Here is a 20,261-nt window from a genome sequence, read left to right as displayed (position 1 = left end):
ACGGTGGCAGAGGAGCACACCAGTGGTCCCGCTGTCCCCAGGCCTGGCCGTGGCCCCTCGGGGGTGTCGGCCTGCCCCTGCCTCCGACGAGGGGGGGGGGGGGGGGGGGCGACTCCTCCTCCGGCCGCTCAGGCGCCTCCAATGAGCCCCGGGGGCACGCAGGCTGCCTGCGCTGCCCTGCCTGCCTGCCTGCCTGCCTTCCCTCTCCTCCTCCTCCTTCCGTCTAAAAATGGGAGAGCCGAGCCAGGCCGCAGGACCGGGGCTGCCTTCCTCCCCCCCGCCTCCTCCTCCCGGCCCCCGCTCCGGCTGCAGCCTCGCCCCGACGGCCGGGAAAGGGACCCCGCAGCCCGGCGGGGACATCACCGGGGTGAGCTCCCTGCGGAGGGGGGGGCTGTTCCATCCCCCTCCCCATGTGCCCCACGGTGCTCCCCCCACCCCTCTTTCGCGGCTGGGGATTCCTGATGGGATTAGCGGGGATTTGCTGTGCGTGAGCCGGGAGCTGCTGGGTGCTACGGATCCGGCTACCGTGCGGGGGGGCTGCGGGGAGGGCCGGGCTCCGGGTGCGGGGCTGCTCCCGGGGGACGCAGGCCACCCCGCCACAGCCCTGTCGCCGCGGGATGCTCAGCGCTCCAGGGGAGACAGCCGGCTGCAGCACCCAGGGGTGCCCCTGTGGCTGCGGGGTGCCCTGAGCGCCTCCTGGGTGCTGCGGGGCACCCCGAGCCCGCGGTGGGCTGGTCTGCGCCCCCCCCGGGCTGGGTCAGGGCTGCAGGGTGGCCCCCCGCAGCCATCGGCTCCCCACAGCGAGGTCGCCCCGGCCGCCGGAGCTGGTGACAGAGGTGCTGGTGCGGGTGGCGGGGTGGGTGCACGTGGCATTTTGGGAGGACTGGGACCTGCCGCAGGGAGCTGCACCCTTCGGTGGCGCTGGGCGCCCCAGGCAGGGAGGTGTGCGTGGGGCAGCTGCAGCAGTGCCGTTTGGGTGCCCCCATCCACAGGAGGGGATGGGTGTCTGTCCCTGCTCCATCTGCCCCTTCTGCTCGCTGCCCCCTCCCAGCCCCGGGCCAGGGGGGACAGGGACAGGCGGCAGGGACAAGCAGCCTGAGCTGGGTCACCGCCAGGGTGAAGCCTCCGGCCACAGCCTGGAGCCCAGCCGCGGGGAAGCCAGCCGGGCTGGGTGCTGGGTGGTGGCACGAAGCGGCGCTCAGCACACGGCTCCGTTGTGCTGGGATCTTTGCTCTGGGCTGGGGACATCCCTATAGCAAAGGGGCAGTGACCCAATGCCATGTGTGACCTTGTCCCCCAGCTCTGTGGGCCGGGGCCCTGCTGATCCCTCCTCCTCTCTCCCAGCACCTCACTTTCCCCCTGCTGTCGGTCACCCTCCTGGTGTCCTTTGGCTCCTCCATGCTCTATGGCTACAACCTGGCCGTGGTGAACTCACCGGCAGCGGTAAGGGATGGGCAGCCTCTCCGGGAGCAGGGGAAGGGCTCCGTGTCCCTCCCTGGGAGGGTGGAGGGACTGCTACACAGCAGCCCCACATCAAAATGCTGGCAGTCACCCATGGAGAGCAGTCCAGGGGGAGGAATGGCATGGGAGGGACGTGGGAGCCTATGTTCATGCACGCCCCCCAAACTGGTCCCCTGGAAGGCAGGGGCTGGGGAAAGCTGCCCACAACCTCCTTGCTCCAACTCCAGCTCTGCCAGTGGCATCTCTGAGGTTGTCCTTAAACCCCTCCAGTTTCGAGGCTGGCTGAGCAACCAGCCCAGCACATCGCAGTAGTCCCCAGTCACATCCTGCCCTGCACCTCCTGCAGTGCTGTTAAACCCACGGCGTTTTCCCTGCAGAGCCTGTATTCCCTTGTTTTCCCCTTTCTCCCAACGCATTTGTACCCAGGTGTCTCTCTCTGCCCCACAGCACATAAAGGCTTTCTACAATGCCACGTGGTCCCGGCGGTATGGGCACGGGCTGGCCCCCGGCCCCCTGACCCTCCTCTACTCTCTGACTGTCTCCATCTTTGCCCTGGGTGGGCTGGTGGGCTCCTTGCTGGTGGGGGTGCTGGTGGAGCAGTATGGCAGGTAAGGGGGTGGGTGGCATGGGACAGGGTGGCTGAGGGATGGGATGAGGTCAGAGGGGCTGCCTTGCTGCTTGTGCCCTGCTAGGAACGGTGCGCTGAGCCGCAGTGCTCTCCTTGTCCTCCTGGCCAGCGGCTTCATGGGCTTCAGCCGGGAGCTGGGGTCCCCGGAGATGGTGATTGTCGGCCGCTCCATCACAGGGCTCCACTCTGGTAGGTGCTACTTGGGCTGTGCCCGGTCCCTTCTTCATGGCTCGGTCCCCTACAGCCCATTCCCATGGGGCTAGAGAAGGCTTCATATTCCCCATGGCCACAGGCTCTGTGGTTGATGTCCCCGTGGGGCAGGCAGGGCCACCTCCCTGGCCACAGGGTCCCCACTGTGGATGGTGCTGGACATGGGAGGAGATGCACTGAGTGTCTGGCTGGGCACCCTTCTCCCCACTGCCTCTCCCATCCCGGTCCCTCCTGTCCCCCACAGGTATCTGTCTCAGCGTGGTGCCCCTCTACCTGGGTGAAATCGCCCCCAAGAACCTGCGAGGTTTCCTGGGTCTCATGCCCAGCATCTTCATCTGCCTGGGCGTTTTCTTTGCACAGGTCCTGGGCCTCCCAGAGCTGCTGGGTGAGGTGAGCACAATACACCCAGCCGTGTGTGCTGGACCCTGCTCTGCCCTCCTCGTGACATGCCCCGTTTCAACCCCTCTCAGGACAGGTTCTGGCCCCTTTACCTGTCGGTGGTGGTTGTTCCCGCCTCCCTACAGCTCCTGCTGCTGCACTGCTTCCCTGAGAGCCCACGGTACCTGCTGATAGAGAGGAACGATGTCTGCCGGGCCACCAAGGGTGAGGGGGCATCCCGGGGAAGACTGGGTCTGGGAGGTGCTGGGTGCTGGTCCAAGGTTTCCTGAGGCCAAGGTGCATCCTCATAGCATCCTTCCACACCCGGACCTGACACCCCACCATAGTCCTTACTGTTCAGCCCTTGTGTCTCACCCAGTTGTGCCGTAGCATTTCCATGGTGCCCATCACCACGGCGTGAGGCATCTCCTCAGTTCCTATGGATGTTCAGCCCCATGGATCAGGGAGGTCCCCTGGGGAGGCTGAGCCAGGGCAGAGCCAAGCCCCTGCCCCTGCCCTGTGCCATACCTGTGAGCATCCGCCCTGTGATGGGGAGATGCGTGGCTGTGACCCCCACTCTCCCCACAGCGCTGTGCCGGTTCCTGGGGACATCTGACGTGCAGGAAGTGATCGAGGAGATGAAGGAGGAGCAACGGTCGCTCTCCTCTGTGGAGATGGTCTCCATACGGCAGCTGCTGCAGGACCACTCTGTCCGCTGGCAGACCCTCTCAGTGGTGGTGGTGAACGCCGGCATGCAGCTCTCAGGGATCGATGCTGTAAGCCCTGTGGCGTCCTTGCCCTTGGACCTGGCTCTGCGGAGGCTGAGCTGAGACCTTCAACTCACTTCGAGTGCCCCATGGCTCCGTCCCCCCAGCTCACTCTAGGTCCCCTCCTTGGCAGATCTGGTTTTACACCAACACCATCTTCAAGAACGCCAGGATCCCTGCAGCCCAGATCCCCTACACCACCGTGGGCACTGGTGCCATTGAAGTTGTTGCAGGGCTGATCGGGGTGAGTGATGGACGAACAGATGGTTGCCGTTCCTCAGTGCCAGAGCCTAGCTGTCAGCTCCTAGCACCATCAAATGGAGGAGGCTGGACGGACCCCAAATGCCACCCGTGCCACAGCACAGTGCTTTTGCTGGGGGACAGAGAGTTTGGCAGGGAAATGGGGTGAGGGGGTGGGATGAGAGGGGCTCAATTTGAGGGGTCACATCTAAAAGGGGGTGGGAGAATTTTGAGGTAATGGGTAGCAGGGAGGCTGGGGGAGATGCTGGGCAAGGAGCAGGCTGGAGATGATGGAGGGGGCTAAGTGGTTCCTTCCGGCTCCTGATTTCAATGTCACTCTGTTAGCAGAGCCACATGTCCCCATCTGCCCCCCCAGCCAAGCACTGGCCTGGCCGCAGGCTAGCAGCCCTGGCCCCCCCAGCCAGGGCTCATTTAGCTGGAGAGTTAGCACTGGGCCAGGCAGATTTATGGCCCTTGTCCCATCTGTGAGCGTCACCCGGGGCCAGCCCAAGCCACCCGGCACTAAATCCACTCCCTGACAATTAGAGAGATGGATGGGGGGTGGCTGCTCCCAGAAAACCAGGGCTGAGCTGGGGCTGCTCCCCTCTCCCCACAGCTCAACCCATGGCAGACTGGGCCCCTCTGGTCACCCCCCTGCCCTTCTGAAGGGTACCCCCTTCTCCCCTGCCCTGGCCATGGGGCTGCCCCAGCCCCCCGGCAGCCACCCAGCGTGCAGCCAGATTGCTCAGGAGCAGCCCTGCAAATGGCCCCCAATGGACGTGACGAGATTGGTTATAAAATTACAGGCATTTGTTCTGCTGTCAATACCCTGCCTGCTCCAGCCGCTGCCACGCTGCCTGCCCGCACCCTGCCTCCTCTGCCCGCTGCCCCACAAACAACCCGTGCCCAGCCCAGCACCTCTGCTTGGCACCGGTGTGAATGCAGCCGTAGGGCCACCCCAGCTAGCCCTGACCCTGCTCTGCGGGACCCCCCTGCTGCCCAGTGTATGCTGACTCTGAGACCCCAGAGTCCTGGCGCTTCCCATGCCCTGGCCCCAACCCTGGAGCTCTGAGCTGGGGCCACCCCTGATCCCCAGATGCCACTGGGAGAATCCTCCCACCTTCAGCTGGATCTGGGGTTCAGGGGGTTGCCCCCATCCTGGTGGGGAGCTCCCCACCACCCCACCAGTCTCTGCTCTCCCTCGGCAGTGCTTCACCATTGAGAAGGTGGGCCGGCGGCCCCTCATCATCACCGGCTTCTGCACCATGGGCATCTGCTCAGCTGGCATCACTGTCTCCCTGCTGCTGCAGGTACGATCTGGCCACCAACACCACCACCCCCGCCCCGGGCCACTGACCAGGGCTGGAGCCCTGGGTGCATTAACAAGGGCTGGGTGATGAAGAGAGGGGTATCACCCCAGAGGAGGGATAAGAGGTGAGCTGGCTCTTCCAAGCAATGTTTTCCCATCAAAGTTAAAGGGAAGGAAAATTCAAAGCAAAGAACAACAAAAAAGAAAACCCAAATCCACATGAGAAAAATCCTGCCGCTTCTGGTGGCTTTTCTGCAGAAATATTTGTCCCCAGGGAGGCATCTATGAAACGCCATGGGAGGTGGAGGGGTTTGCAGGGTCCTACCTCTGCTGCCTGCTCCTGGCGGATGCTCCTGCAGCTCTGGGGCTGCCTCAACATCACCATTTGCTGAGCTTTGCCAAGGTTGACCCTCACCAGCTTTGCCCCCGACTACCTATTTCTTGGCTGCATCTACCCCATGCATCCTGCACGGCCACCATCCCCAAGGGCCACCACTGAGCAGAGGGGCAGGTATGGAGCCCCATCCTGGGGATACCGCAGCATTCTCCAGCCCAGTGTCCCCTTGCAGACCACCCTGCCCTGGATGCGCTATGTCAGCGTCGCCTGTGTGGTTGGCATCATCGCTGGCTTCTGCATGGGACCAGGTGGGTCTGGGGCTGGCAGGAGCAGGAGGCAATGGGGTGGGAATGGGGGCCCCAGGAAAGCAGGGAGCAGTGGTATTTGCAGGCAAGCAGAAGGACCGGTGCCTTGGTCCCTCCCCCATGGCCAGGTCCTGGTTTGTCATGCTGTGCCATGTGAGCAGGACCCCACCACGAGCCCCTCTAGACCAGTAAGTCCCCAGGGCACGCTCCACCTCCTCCTCCTCATCCGTGCTCCTGGGCCAAGCAGGGAGAAAGCCCTGGCAGCCTTCCCCAGGCCTCTCTGGAGGTGCTACCCTCTCCTGTCACAGTGCTGGTGAGCATCGTCCTGCCCCTGACTGAGCGCGGGCTCGAGCAGCGAGGAGTGAAACCTGGACTGGTTTACCCAGTTGATGTATTAGCAGAGCTGTTAACAGATCTATAATTCATCCTCAGCCCAGACTTCATTCACTGTAATTACATCTTTAATTAGGATTTTAATGGCTCATTGTTCACAAACAATGATGAATAGGAGTTTTAAAACAAAAAAATATATATCTCTATTCTGGGCAGGCTGTGAGTAAGAGTTCATCAGGGGCTCCGCTCCTCCCTCACTTCTTAGCACTTTTTTTTCGGTTCAACTTCTCCCTTAGAGCATCTTTTATAAAAAAGTCCCAGTCAACCTGGTCCCAGGCAGTGGGATGCCAGGCATGTCACCATGTCAAATGCGGTCCCCTGCCAGGTCCCCACGTGCCCTGGGATGTATGCTGGACCTCAGATCCTGCCCTCCATCAAAGGAATAGTCCTGGGACCTAGGGCTGCCAGCTCAGTGACACGTGGCAGGAGGGGCTGAGTCCCTCCAGGAGAAGCAGCCACAACCTGTATCCAGTTTTCAGTGGCCAGGTTGGCTTGGGAAATCCTTTCTGGTCATTCTAGGTGTTTTCACCATAGGTGGGAAAAGCTGGTTGGAAAATGGCGTTTCTGTGTCCTGTGGGAAATCCTGGTGCTTGGAAATATGGTTGCTTCTTTCCTGCCTAAATCAGCCACGGTGTCGATAGAAACTAATCAATAGAAGGAAATTTTCTAAATCATTTTGATCAAGGGAAGCTGGGAAGGGCATTACGGAGGGTGCCAGGAACATGTTTCTCTTTCTATGCCTGTGAGTTCCATATGAGATTTAATATATCTGCATTTAGGCAAATCATTGCAAAATGAGGATCCAGATGAAATGTTTCGCTTTGATTTTGACTCGGTATGAAACTTTCCTATCAAGTAACTTGTGAGTTAGCACCCAGCAAGGCACAACTGCAGCATGTCTGGGGGACATCCATCCACCTGCCAAGACAGATCCCAAAGGGAGACCAAGGGCAGGATGCTGGTCCACCCATCCCCACGCTCCCCACCTCCTCCAGCCCTCCCAGCACCACCATGTTGACCCATGGGTCTTACTGGGCTCCAGCCCTTTGGCTGCAGGACTGAGACGGGCAGGACCTACCAACCCCGGGGTGCCTGCAGCCTGCTCCTCACACTCGATCTGTCCCCTCCCTCTGCAGCCGGCGTCCCCTTCCTGATGACAGCAGAGCTCTTCACCCAGTCACACCGCCCAGCTGCCTACATCGTGGGGGGATCCCTCAACTGGCTCTGCAACTTCACCATTGGCTTAATCTTCCCCTTCTTGCAGGTACTGGTCTGGAGGGGCTGTGGGAGGAGGAGGGGATGGATGCAGCCCTGCTGCTCCCCCCCAGGATGGGGTGCCAAGCCAGGCTGAACCCAAGGGATGCCCATGCTCCTGGCTTAGCTCAGTGCTGGCTGGAGCCAGCTCAGGGAGAGATGATGGGAGGGGGTGCTGCCTCATGCCATGCCCAGGTTGGGGGTGTCTGGCTCTCTGCCCCATCCCTGCTCTCTCATTGTCCCCAGATGTCAGCTGGCGCCTTTTGCTATCTGGTTTTCTGTGGCATCTGCCTGCTGGTGGCCCTGTATGTTTACCTTGTTGTTCCTGAGACCAAGAACAAAACCTTCATGGAGATCAGCCACATCTTTGCCACCCGCCGCTCCTTCCTCTCCATCCCAGCCCACCTCATCGGGATGAAAAAGCTGGACGGCTATGGGGCCTTGGAGAGCAGCTCCCTGGAGGACTCGGGCTCCCGCCTGCCCTGATCTGGGTGGGCTGAGGGGGACGGGGATGGTGGAGGAGGCACCGGGCTGGAGAGGGAAGTGGAGGCTAATTTGCTCAGACTCAATCAGCTCTGGGTCTCCCGGGATATCTCACCATGTTGCAGCCTGTCGCCGGGATGAGCCCTGATGATGCACCAGGGTTGCATCAACCACTGTGCATTGCTCCCGTACTGGAGGAAATGACCTCCCAGAGCGAGGGGAGCTCCTAGGGACTGGGGATTCACATCGCTCCTCTTTCACATTGTTCCTCTGTGTGTGGAGTTGCCAAGAGCTGCCTGCGCAAGGTGTTTAATAAAGAACATTGCCTCCAGAACCATTGTATGGCAAGCCCAGTCTGGGATGGCAGCAAGCTGGAGTGTGTTGGCACGGGTGGGTGCTTCCCCCAGTGCCAGTGAGGAGCAGGATGGTGTGGGGGGCTTGTCATCCTCCCTGCTGTGCCTGGCTGGAAAGGTCAAGATCGCCTAACATTTCCTAGGAAGGGTGGCCAGGGTGGCTCCCAGGCTCTTGTGTCTCACCCTGGCTTGGTCAGGCAAACCAGAGGGTGCTGCAGCAGGGACATGGAGCTCAGAGCTGGGGGTGACTATCCAGCCAACATGCCCCCCCCCAGCGTGCCAGTGGCCTCTTGCTGCCTGGCCTCGTGTGCTAGCCCCACAGAGTGCTCCCATGGGACCCCTGCACCTCCCAAACTCTGCTGAAGACAAAGGGGTCCTGGCTGCACCCACAGCCCTTTGCTGCACCCCGTGAACTGCTGTGACCCCGAGGTGCCTCTCCTCTCTCTGTCACCACCTCTCCCACATCTCTGCCCTGAATCCTGGGGGCTGTGTTGGGGGCTGCCCTCTTTCCTGGGACTGCCGTGGGCATGGCAGTTGCATCAGCCAGGACTCTCGCAGCAGCTCCCACAAACACCGTGGGGTGGGGGGCTCCCGGGCTGACAGACCTTCGGGGAGCTGTGGTTTGCAGGAGAACTACAATATTTTGCTCTGGTAAGAGGTAAAATCCAGATGGTGGGAAGGGCTGCATGGTGAAACCCCCCTAGTGCCAATGCAAGCATGATTTATTTAGTTGCAAATAATTTAGCCCTCTTTTATCAGGTTGCCCGCTCTGCGATGGGCCCACAGCTTGTACGTTTGGTGCTCGTGGTCACTTGGTGAGGAGCTCACCCTTTCTGCTTCACTTAGCAAAGCCTCGGGGTACCTCTGGGGGTGGGCGGGTGCTGGGCCCATGGGGACAGGGACTGGGCCATACTGGGTTCCCAGTGCCTGGTTCCAGCCCCTCCATCCTCAGCAGCTGACATGGGGCTCTCCTGCATCTTGAGCCATTTAAAGGACACGAGTCAAAGCAGGGGTCACGGCTCCACAGCATCAGCTGCTTCCCACTCCGTCTCCCTCCCAACTCGGCTGCTCTCGGCAGCAGAACAGAGCGGTAAATATGTGCAGCATTACATATGTATAATGGAGTGTAAATAACCCCAAAAAGTGCATTGTAAATAGACTCCAAGTTTATCCTTTATTAATGAGGCACTGAGTGCCCTGCTGTTTTAGAGCAGCGAGACCTTCATAATATCAAAACCTAAATTACACTTGTGTCTCTCATTCCCAGCAAACGACAGCATCATTTCAGGCCTCTTTGCCACTTGTATTTATTTATTCTGGTATTTATTTATCCCTCCTGCCCAGCATGTGGGGTGGCTTGGAAGATGCCCCCTGCCCTCCATGTGGGAGGCAATGCCCCCCCTGGGAGCAGGCCCCCATCCCAGGGTCCTGGCACAGCCAAGGAGCCAGGGTGTTGCCTTATGGCCCAGGACTGCTCTGTGCCGGCTGGTGAGATGGGGCAGACCTAGGAAACATGGGACTGGGACCCATTTCTGCTAGGGCTTCAGACACCACCAGAGCCAGAAGTCCCCTCTTTCCAAGGACTGGAAGTCACTGGCAAAATCCTGTGGTGTCTTTTGGGTGTGTTTGCTCCTGTGGACCCTTTTAAAGCCATCCTCCTTCCATCCAGACCTGGAAGGGTAGAAGCAAGGAAGCCCCATGCTCATGGGACATTAGTTTCTCATTAGCTTTTTCTTTAGGATATTGGGGCAGGATCTCTGTTTGGGGCTGTCAGTCCTTGCAAAAGCAGGACCTGAGCTTGCCCTGCCCGGGGAGGCATTCGCAGCCACTCCACTGCGGGCTTCTCAGGAAGGATATGACTGAGTGAGCTCTGAGTGCTTCCCCACGTCCAAAGCTGCTTCCCCATATCCAAAGCAGTTCTCTGGATTCAGGCCTCCAAAAGCACTGGTTCTGCTTGATGAAGGTAAGGCTGTATCCTCTATAGTGTCCAAACAGACCCTGAAAGATTGGAGAAGGTACAAAGAAGAACCCAAGAAATTACTTTGATGCCTGGAAGTGCTCCTGATCCTCTTTAAGGTTTGCAGAAATGAGGATGACTGTCTCCAAATGGGCAAGTGCCTTCCCATGCTGTATGCAATGCTAAAGGGTGGGTAAGTTTAAGCATTAAGGTATACACTTGGAGAGCTGGAGCTTACCCCAGCCAAACTGGTATGGGAAAGAAGGCCCCAGTTTGCACTCTCCAGATACTTTGAAATGGGTTCCTCAAGGAAATGATCATGTTCCATCACTTGTTATCTCCAGATTCTGCAGGGAAGCTGCCTGGAGGGTGCTTGGCTCAAGGTGAATGGTCACATCCTTACTGGGAAGCTGATGAAAGCTTCCTGGACACACCCTGGTGTCCCTGTGCCAGTACTGGTGGCCAGTGAGGCAGCAAGCATCTCTGGGCTGTGGCCGGACAAGCCCAGGAGCATTCAGTGTGAATGCTCCTTGTCAGAATGCTGCCTGCCAGTGCTCATGGTCCCTGTGGCTCCAGCAGGGGTGGGCTCCTGGGGATGGATTCTGCTAATGATGGGGACCCACTAAGCCTCTGAGGCTAAAACTTTCTTGTACTAGCTTCACTAAGTGTACTAACAGTGAACTGCCCCTGTCACTTCAGCAGGGGTGTGCCCTGGCTCTCCCAAAAGCTCACCTGACTGCAGTCATCATCGTCAGGCTCCATCAGGGACCAGTTTTGAGTGGGGTGTGGTTCCTGCGTGCTCTGAGCAGGGTGAAAATGCTGCTCCTGCTTCCTCCAATGTGGAGAACAGGGAGCTGGAGCAGCACTCCACTGCCCCACGGAGATGGGTGCAGGATTGGTCCCTGCCTTTTGTCTCACCAGCAGAGGAGAAGCTCCAGAACCAAGCAGTCCCGTAAGGCTGCCTGCAGCTTGATGGTACCCGAGACTGCACCGCAGCGTCCTGCCCCAGCACTGGTGACCCCAAAGCAGCTTGGTGCAAGGCTGAGCCCCAGGCACAACCCCTCCAGGGCCAGGCTGGCACTGTTGTCCCCTTCAGCCCAGGTAGGTTCGTGCATGCTTTCCTCGTCCGTGTTTCCAGTGCAGCAGCCATGGGAGGATGATGCTGGACATGGGAGGCATTGCCCAGGGGAGGTCGGTTTGCAAACAGCCCCTGTGTCTGCAGCCTGGACCCAGGATGCGTCTGGGGGATGATTTACTCCCCCGCAGGCCCCAGCTGCTCAGGGCTGTTCAAAGCAGGGCAAAGCTGGCAGAGGAGCTGGTGTGGTGTGGGGCTCGTCACTGGCCCTTTCTGGTTTCTGTTCTGGAGCAGGGGGGACGTGGCTGCAGGGCTGCATGGTGGCAAGGACGTGGTGCATCTGGCACAGCACACCGTGGGGAGCAGCCCAGGCTGACAGGCAGAGCTCAACATCAGTACTCACAGAGGATCTGAGACTGCGGGGTGGGGGCAGGACCCCCACTCCCCACCCCTACCCCCCCCATCCCCCGCCACCGCCCCACCATCTCCCAGTGCCCATACTGGGGCACTCCACATAAGCCCAGTCAGAGCCTTGTGTGCAAACGTGCCTTCAGTAAAAGCATGGAGAAGGCAAAAGTGGCGGGGACCCCTTCCCTTCAGATACAGGGTTTGTCCTGCAACAGCCCCTCTGCCCTCCCCAGCACCCTGGGGAATGGGCATGGAAGGGGAGGGGAAAGGGCAGCAAAGGAGCAGGACATGGCAAATGATGGAACAAGGAGCTAGGACCAGCCCCTCCCCACTGCCAGCCCGGCCAGCCCTGGACCCCCGAGCACCACTCGTGGTAATAACTGCCAGGACACAAGTGACCCAGAGGGCAAAGGCTGCACCCCCAAAATTAGGAAATCACCCCAGATGGCGAAACACCCCCTCTGGTTTTAGCATAGAGTGGGAGGCTCTCAGCACAATCCCAGGGCATCTTCTGCCTGGGAAGGGTGACTTCAGCCATGAACGGGTCCTCTTGGCACCTTCTTTTAGTTTTGTTTTGCACAGTGGTGGTAGGAGTCCACCAGGGAAGGGGACAAGGACGTGGGGACAGGGACGCAGTGTTGAGGGCGTGCCTGTTCCAGGCATCACAGCCCTGTGCACACCCTTATGCTACGACAAACCTGGCTTGCTCCTGGCTGAACGTCATCCTGCAGTGGGGTCTCCCCGGGCTGAGACCACAGCTCTCATCTCCTTAAAGTGCAAAGCCAGCTCCAGGCAAGCCTGCAGTTTCACACGGGCTCTGATCAGGAGTCTTTTTGCAGGGGAAAAACCTAAAATAGGTGATTTTTTACGGTGTTCTGGGAAAAGGGCGCTCAGCTGAAACCCAGCAGTTTGGAGGGGTGGACAACAGTGATTTGTTTCTTTTGAAAGCCTAAAATATTTCCTCAGCATTGACTGGACCCTCTCAGCCTCTTAAAAAAAAAAAAAAAAAGAACAATTTAAGGGCATATTTGAGGAGGGAAAAAAAGTGTTTGTTACCCTATAGAAAAGATAATTCTCTATCAATGCCTGCAGGTCCATGGGCAGCGCTCTACAGGAGCAGGTGTCTGCAGCAGGCACTGGGTGCTGGGGCTGGTCTGGGTGCGGGAGCCCGGTGTCGGGGTGGCTGAGGCAAGGGTGCCCAGTGTTGGGGTGGCCGAGGCAAGGGTGCCCGGAGAAGGGTGCGCACCAGCAGATGGCACTCCCAGAATTTATTGCTACAGCAAGCTGCCTCTCGGAGAGCAGTCATGTAGGAGATGTCCTATTATATGGGCAGTTGACTTTAATAGTCATTGTGTGCTTAAAGCACAGCAAAACAACAGTGGGAAAAAAAAAAAAAAATCCCCACTCCACTTGGATGGCCCTTTTCCCCCCAGCCCTGCTAGTCTATTTGTACAGTAAATTAAAAATATGAATCACTTCTCTCTACTGCCTCCCCAAACACTCATCCTGTCAGGCTCTGTGTTGTCTTCATTTGTATTACCTTAATTTAATGTTAATTATGTTCTTCATTTACAAAGAACAAGCATTTACACTCCCTGTCTGGGGATTTTCCACGCTCGCGGTCTCCACAGACTGGGAGGCAAAGGGGAGCGGCAGAGGCAGCGGCGCTGGGGAGGAGGCTGTTAGCACGGCCACGGGGATGAGGGGAGTGGGGATCCCACCCCCCGAATGAACCGGTAATGATGAGCACTATTGCCTTCCGATTTATGAAACCGTATTGCTGCCTGTGCTTAAATCCCCCCTAATAAATCCTTTTTAAAAGGTCCTTGGCCAATGGAGGGCAGTGATTTATGGCAGAGAGCCGGGGCGCAGGGAGGGTTTGGTGGCAGGGTTTGCAGCCAGGGGACTGGGGACCCAGTTGGGGATGTCACGGGGCTGGGAGCCCCGCCACCACTGGCCAGCCCTGAGAAAATTTCCAGGACACCTTTTCCCTAACGTCTGCAGGCTTGTCAGGTGCTGTTGGTGGTGGGCTGACCCACAACCACGGCGTGGATGAGGACCGTCAGCCCCTGCTCTGCGCCCCTTTCCCCATCAGCACCTGGAAATAATTAACCCCGTCCCAGTTCTCCCCACGCCAGAAACCCCCAGCCTGGGTGACAGCCCCAGGTGCTGGCCGGGGACCCAAACTTTCGGGTGCATTAACAGAAGTGACTTTGGGCTGTGTGGGGGTTCAGGTCTTTAAAAATATCCATGCGGGTCCCCCCAAACCTGACTCTGCCATGCACGGAGCTTGTGTCTGGAACAGGGAAGGACAGAGAGGAAGAGCAATGAAGGAAAGTCCTGGGAGCCTCCCGGGGACATGGGCCACATGTGGCCTTCTTCACAGCCTGCCTCTGCCCATCCCCTGGGATGGGGGTGTGGGGGTGAAGGTGCTGCGCACAGCGACATTTTCAAACCTCGCGCCTCCCCTCTGCACCAAGCAGGGTTTAAGCACTGCCCACGCCTGCCTGAGCGCTGCCCATAGCTGCCGGCTCCCTGCCCATTGCCCGAAATTACGGCATCGTGTCCAGTCACAGGCTGGGGACCTGCGGGTTGGATTTGGGCAGAGGAAGAAACATTTCTGGACCCCCCTGGGCTACATCAGGGCTCCTGGAGTCACATTTTGCAGTGCAAACCAGGGTTTCTCCAGGACATTGTGGGATCTGGGAGGGCAGTGAGTAGAGCTGGCTGAGACACTCACCATAAAAAACTCCCAAACACCCCAAAATCTAATTTAAAAATAAGTAAAAAAAGCCACCCAAAGCCTCCTGTTCTGTATGATCACAGGAATCCCAGAAAGCACAGAAAACAGACTCCCCACTATGAAAAACCAGGGTGCCATGCACCCTCTGCTGCTCACTCTCCTTCCCATCACCTGTTTCCACGGCAACAGCCAAATATTATGGGATGAGGACCTGAGCCCCCTTGCCCTGAGACAGCCCCAGGGCCTGGGGCAGGTCTCCTCGCTGGCTGCTTGTGGTGGGGAGGGTCCCAGGTTTGGCCCTCTGGACTTCTGCCCACGTGCTTGGCATGCAGCCGCAGAGCCCCATCCTGAAGCACCACTTGTGGGGTGCTCAGCCCCCTCTGCCTTGTCTGCAGCTCACCCCACGCCCCACTCCTGCCTTTGCCCAGCCACAAAGGTGACCCACTGAGGGGTCACCTCCCCCCCAGCCTGTCCTGCTGCCACGTAGGTCTGAGGCCACTCATGTCATGACATGAGTGGCTCAAATACACCCTGCAGGACAAACACCACCCCCCTCCAGGGGGGTGACCGTGGGTGCCATCCTCCGCTGGCCATGCCTGCGTGCTCCTGCACGCTCTCCCTTATTAACAATGACCTTTCCACCGCACTTGCCGCCGATTCCCCAGTCCCAAATATCTTTTAAATGGGTTTCAGGAGCTGATGCGCGCTCCGTTAAAAGGCCACTGCATCGCACCCGCACTGTCCCACGTCCTCCTGTGCTGCAGCCCCCTGTCCCCCCGTCCCCGTGCAGCGCCACCCGCGCACAGGCTCACACTAACATTTTAATTAATGACAACGGCTTCTTTTTTTTTTTTCTTCCTCCCCTCATAAGCACTTTAATGTGTGTTCGCAGCCTGGCTGATCCCCACAGCCATGGAAATATTAGGTTGACGGATGTGGTCTGTCGCCAGTGCTCCCTCAACGGGTCTGCCTGTCAGCTCGCCGATGATGACATTAACACAGGAAGAAAGTGATGACAAATGCCCGTTATCAGGGAACGAGGCCTGTGACAAATCGCACGGCGCCTCGCGAGCAGCCCCATTACGCTGTAATAAAAAAAGATGGATGGCTCAGCGCACCGGGGCCCCACGCTAATGCGATTTTGCCTGGTCTCTCCGGGTTCTAATTAAGGCAGAAAACAGAGAACGAACAGGAGTCCCCTGTGCCCCCACCCAGCTCCCCCCTCAGACACCCTGTGGTGATGGGCGCTCGCCCTCAGGGATGATGCCCCTCCAGCCATCCCCGTGCCTCAGCCCCTTGGGAGAGGGGTTTTGGGAGGGATGCTGATGGACAAGAGGTGCAGATGTCTGCTGGGGGGCTTGTGGTAGAGGTGGGGGCTGGGGGGGACCCCCCAGACTGTGTCTGCCCATCCCGCCTCTGCTGGGTGGTCTCAAGGCTCCTCCATCCAGGGCGAAGGGAGGAGGGGGGACACGGCCACTGTCAAGTACGTCACTTGCAGACAAATGTCACCTCCACCATCTGCTGCAGCATGTGAAGTGGGGGAGGTTGCGCTGCGTGGTGGAGAGGGGCCGGGACAGCGTCACCCAGGGAAGAGGCTCAGCTGCTGCAGAGCAGGGCCACCAGGCCCTGTGGGCACAGACAGGGGGTGGCCACCGAGGGGCTGAACAGTAAGGGGTCCCTGGGACGCTTGTGGGAAGCATCATCTTGCTTTGGGACAGGAGTGGGAGAAGGCAGATTGGGGGGGGGGTTGGGTAGGGGGGTGGTGTCAAACCCCTCCCTGGGAGATGCGGCTGTTGGTACCCACTGTGCAGTGCCCTTGGTGGCAAGGAGACAGCCACAGCTGCCAGGGAGGATGGGAGAGGGCCACATCCAGCGCCCACTGGGGGAAGGGAGCTGTGAGCCCCCTGCCACGGTGCACTCAGTGAGGATGCACACCCCACAGCCCCGGGATGGAGTGCCTAGGCTGTGCATGCAGGCACCTCTCCTGACAGAGCCTGCACCTCCCCGCTGCCCCCCACCTGCTGTAGCTGGGTGTCCCCCCATACACCCGACTGCCTGCACACCCCCTGCCCCCTCCCAGCACTTCAGCAAGGGGGTGGGTCCAGTCTTCCTCCCCACATCCTCGGCCCCTTTGGGTGTTTTCACTGGGGTGCGGGGGAAAGATGTGCAAGTGATGGTCATTCCCCATCCTCTCCCCAGACACCTGAAGAGCATCCACAGATGTGGTCAGACTGGCAGGGTGTCTCCGTGGGCTATAGATAGCCCCACCAGCGCCTTCAGTCCAGGTCCTGAGAGAGGACCGGTTGCGCTGTCATTGGGGTCCCTCTGCATGGCTCGCTTCGGCCCCGTCAGCGCCTTGCAGGCAGGCTGAGAGGCCACACTGGTGGGCTTTTTCCATCTTCTCTGCATGTGCAGAAGGGCTGGGCAGCCCCCGCCCTCGCCACACCTGATGTGGGTGATGCTAAGGGGATGCAGCCAGCCCCTGCACGCACTCTGCACCCTGCAGGAGAGCGTGGAGCAGCCATCTCCTGCTGCGGGGTACGGCTAGACCCAGGTGTGTTATTTACCTTAGGCCAGGCAGTTTGCAGGCTAAGACACTCCAGTTCTTTTGCTCTGTGGTGTGCATCCCCACAACTCTAGGCAGGGCACAGCAAGGCATGGGGAGCAGATGGCACAGGGGCCTGCCGGGGGATGTCACCAACCTTGGGCAACGGAGAAGGAGGCTTGGATGCAGCCTGCTCCCTGCCTGGGCATTGCGTTGCGCTGCTCTGACTGTGCTTTAGAAAGTAGTTTTTCTTTTTAGTGAAGAGCTGGGTTTCTTCAGGAGGGATCTGTGAGTGATTCCTGTCATGTCCTGGGGAACTGGTCATTTCAGGGAGCTTTTTTTAAGCTCCCACTTATTTACTGCTCCCTATGCCCCTTCCACCTGCTCAGGCCTTCAAAGGGGGTTTGATAAACTTGAAATATTGCTGGAGCAAAACTGGTCCCAAATGGCAACCGTTTTCAGTGGTAGCATCCCAGCTCTGTAGTAAAAGCTGCTGATCTGGAGCCAGACTCACCTATCTGTACTCATCAACTTTTACATCCCAGATCTAATTTTAGGCCTGTTCAGAGTGAGAGCTGAGCAACGTCCTCCAACAGCTTCTTCTGAAATAAGCTCAGCCTCCGGTGCTGTCTAGCAGCATAGATTTAACCTGCTTTCCCAAAGCCAGCAGCCAAAATAAGTGGGGAAGCCATAGAAATTATTTTAAACAAATCACCTTTGCTGAGATCCAGCTGGGAATGCATCGAGCTCCCGCTTCTGCTGTGGATTCAGACCAGAGGATGTGCTTCTTCAGCTGGGCTGAGCTTTGGATGCTGCACTTGGACCTGTCAGTGGTCAATGCTCAAGGATGGTGCAAACCACAAGCTGCTGTTGCCTGAATCCAGCTTAGCCTAAGAAGGGCCCTAAAAAAAAAAAAAGGTCACCACCATAATGTTGCAAAATGACCTGCAATGGGGTCACACGAATGACTCGATAAACTTGTTGGGGAGGAGTTGCTTGTGAGGGTGTGAGCTTTCACCGCAGCCTTGCAAAGTTAATGCTCCTTGTTTGAGAAACAGGGAGGAAAAATGTGTGTTGTCAGTTGGAAGTGTCAGTCTGGACACCAGCGGATGCCTCCGTTTGCACACAGGAGCAGGAAGCCTGGTGGGACCACAACAGACCCATTGCATCTGTGGGACGGCCAGGCAGTGCCAGGAGAGCCATGCAGCCCTGCGTGTCCGGCTGAGGGGGTGGCAGCCAGCACACCCCAACCCTTGGCAGTACAGCCCACCGAGACAGAGCCCATCCCACCACGGGCAGGCAGATACTGCTTATCTCTGGGAAAGTCCTGGTGTCTTACATGGCTACGGTTTGCTACCTTCTCATCCTTCCGCAGCAGAGAGCACAGGCAGGGTGTCAGCAAGGCTGTGCTACATATGCAGCATCAACCTGAAATTTAGGCCAGACCAGGGCCATGTAACTCCAGCCAAGGGCAGCACAAACAATTGCCAAAAACCCAGCCCTGGTCCTGTCTCAAAGATGGTCTTAAGGGAGAGATTTGTGCAGACACTTCGGGGGGATGCAGTTTTCACCCCAGGGACTGTCTCAGCCTCAGGACCCTGCTCTGCCCCTGGGATCACATGTGCCACCCTGTCGGTAAGTCCTTGGCCGAGCCAGCACACTCTGTGTGTAAACTACACTGTAGAGAGAGCTGCTCCTGGCAAAACAAAGCCAAATCAGGAGCATCGGGAGACTGGGCAAGCAGGGAGCTCCTGCAGTGCAGCCGAGGGGTGGGAGCCCTCCAAGCAACAGGACCGTGGCTGTGTTTGTTGCCAGTTTCCCCTCCGCTGCCTGGGCAAAGCTGTGCTCCTGCCAGAGCAGGGAAACCCCAGCCCGGGGCACACGGATGACATTAGCCATGGTAGTGCCGCCCCTGGGGGACACCTGGGTCCTGCCCAAGCACAAGACAGCAAGGGAATCACTGTGCTGCGTAACCGCTCCTGTGGAGCTTCAGGAGTCAGAAACCTTGTTCTTCTTGTGCTCTCATCACTTTTTAAAATGTTCTGCCTTATTGCTGGACAGTGGGGAGCTCTCAGTGTGTGGTCAGGAGCAGGGCAGGTGTTTTTTATAGTGTCCCCAAGGACTCCCCTCAACCCACTCAGACCACCTAGACTGGTCAGGCTGGCATCATCCCAGGACGGGGAGCAGCTGCTTGGTGGGTATGGGAATATCAAGGTTTACAGCCATGCTGAGGTCCCACCTCAGTAGTTGCTGCAGGCAGGGATACGGCAGCTGATACGGCTGTCCCCAAAGCTCAACTGCCATAGTCTGGCCGTGTTGCTGGGCTGGTTATCCAGTCCAGCTGGGAAAACAAACAGGGCTTATTGCCGAAACGCATGGAGAGTACGCTGCAATGGGGCCGAGTGACACAGGGCCCATACGCACTGGAGTGGGAGCAGGTCAGAGACCTAGAGAGATATGTGTCCCAAAGGGGGAGCAGGAGGAGTGTAACCCCCCCCGGAGACTTCTGCACCCCAGGGCTGATGGATCAAGTAGGAGGTGGGAGCAACACACCAATGGGGATCATGCTTCAGGCCACACTGTGGCATCACATTTTGCTGTACCTGTGCCAGGTCCTCGTGGTCCCTCATCCCAGCGAGTCCTAGGCGGGGGCTGGGCTCAGACCCCTGTGCCCTCCCTGGCTCTGCTGTCAGTGTTCATGAAGCCATCAGCGCGTGGGTGCCTCAGATTCACCTCCAACAAGAAGCCACCCCTCCAGGCTTGCTGCTGCTGACCCAGGACCCTCTGTGGTGAAAGTGGGAAGAGAGCATGGTCAGGAAGAGCCCTCAGGAGTGGGGGACAGGGACAGGGTGGAGGGGGACACGCTGGGAGCTATGCCTGCCCCAGCTCTGCTATCCCTGGCTCTGGGTAGCTGAGCCATTGCAACCGGGAGCCTCGGCAGCCCCCCTGCCCTGTGTCCCCCCTCCTTGGCCCCATACCAGCCACTTCACTTTCGCTGTAGCTCTGCTGACCTGCCATTAGTTATAATGCCTGAGCCAAAGCAGGAGGTCAGCGCAGGCTGGCCCGAACATAAATCAGCTCCCTATGGGCGAGGAGGCTGGGGCATGGCAGCGACAGGTGCCCACCACGCGTTGCAGGAGGCCCCCTCAGCCCTGGGATGCTGCCCAGGCATGGAGGCCTCACCCCCTCTTCTCATCCAGCCGGCATCCCCAGGGGACCCTGCTGTCCCCTCAGCAGATCCTCGGGGCGATGGAAGCACCGAGCCACCCGCCCCGGGGGACGAGGGACACGGTGGGGTCCAGCCAGAGAGAAGTTGCGTGTCCCCCCAAAACGAAGCAGCGGGGCTGAGCCCCCCACAGCCCAGCGAGGGGCTGGGGGACCCGCCCGCGAGGTGCCTGCAGCAGGACCGGGGGCC

The 20,261-nt window shown here is 58.8% G+C and overlaps 1 protein-coding gene and 1 long non-coding RNA gene across 2 annotated transcripts; one reads left to right on the top strand and one right to left on the bottom strand.

Moving 5' to 3' along the window:
* Positions 1–141: 141 nt before the first annotated feature.
* Positions 142–8,186, top strand: LOC119154166 (solute carrier family 2, facilitated glucose transporter member 9-like). Its single transcript, XM_037401429.1, is given in 13 exon segments — positions 142–186; positions 188–367; positions 1,345–1,443; positions 1,909–2,069; positions 2,154–2,278; positions 2,544–2,689; positions 2,770–2,902; positions 3,266–3,453; positions 3,578–3,688; positions 4,893–4,994; positions 5,563–5,638; positions 7,165–7,292; positions 7,529–8,186. Coding segments are annotated over 13 exon segments (1,734 nt in total). The 3' UTR covers positions 7,769–8,186.
* Positions 8,187–15,160: 6,974 nt separating this feature from the next.
* On the bottom strand, positions 15,161–19,624 carry LOC119153826. The gene is made up of 3 exons (XR_005106235.1): positions 19,450–19,624; positions 17,562–17,748; positions 15,161–15,386 (listed from the first exon to the last, which is right to left on the bottom strand). It is a non-coding gene; the product is annotated as an uncharacterized LOC119153826 (long non-coding RNA).
* Positions 19,625–20,261: the final 637 nt, after the last annotated feature.

This window comes from Falco rusticolus, chromosome 9, assembly GCF_015220075.1.
Source record: "Falco rusticolus isolate bFalRus1 chromosome 9, bFalRus1.pri, whole genome shotgun sequence".
Classification (NCBI taxonomy): domain Eukaryota; kingdom Metazoa; phylum Chordata; class Aves; order Falconiformes; family Falconidae; genus Falco; species Falco rusticolus.
Note: the sequence above shows the minus strand (reverse complement) of the source record. Positions and strands in the feature narration are given on the sequence as shown.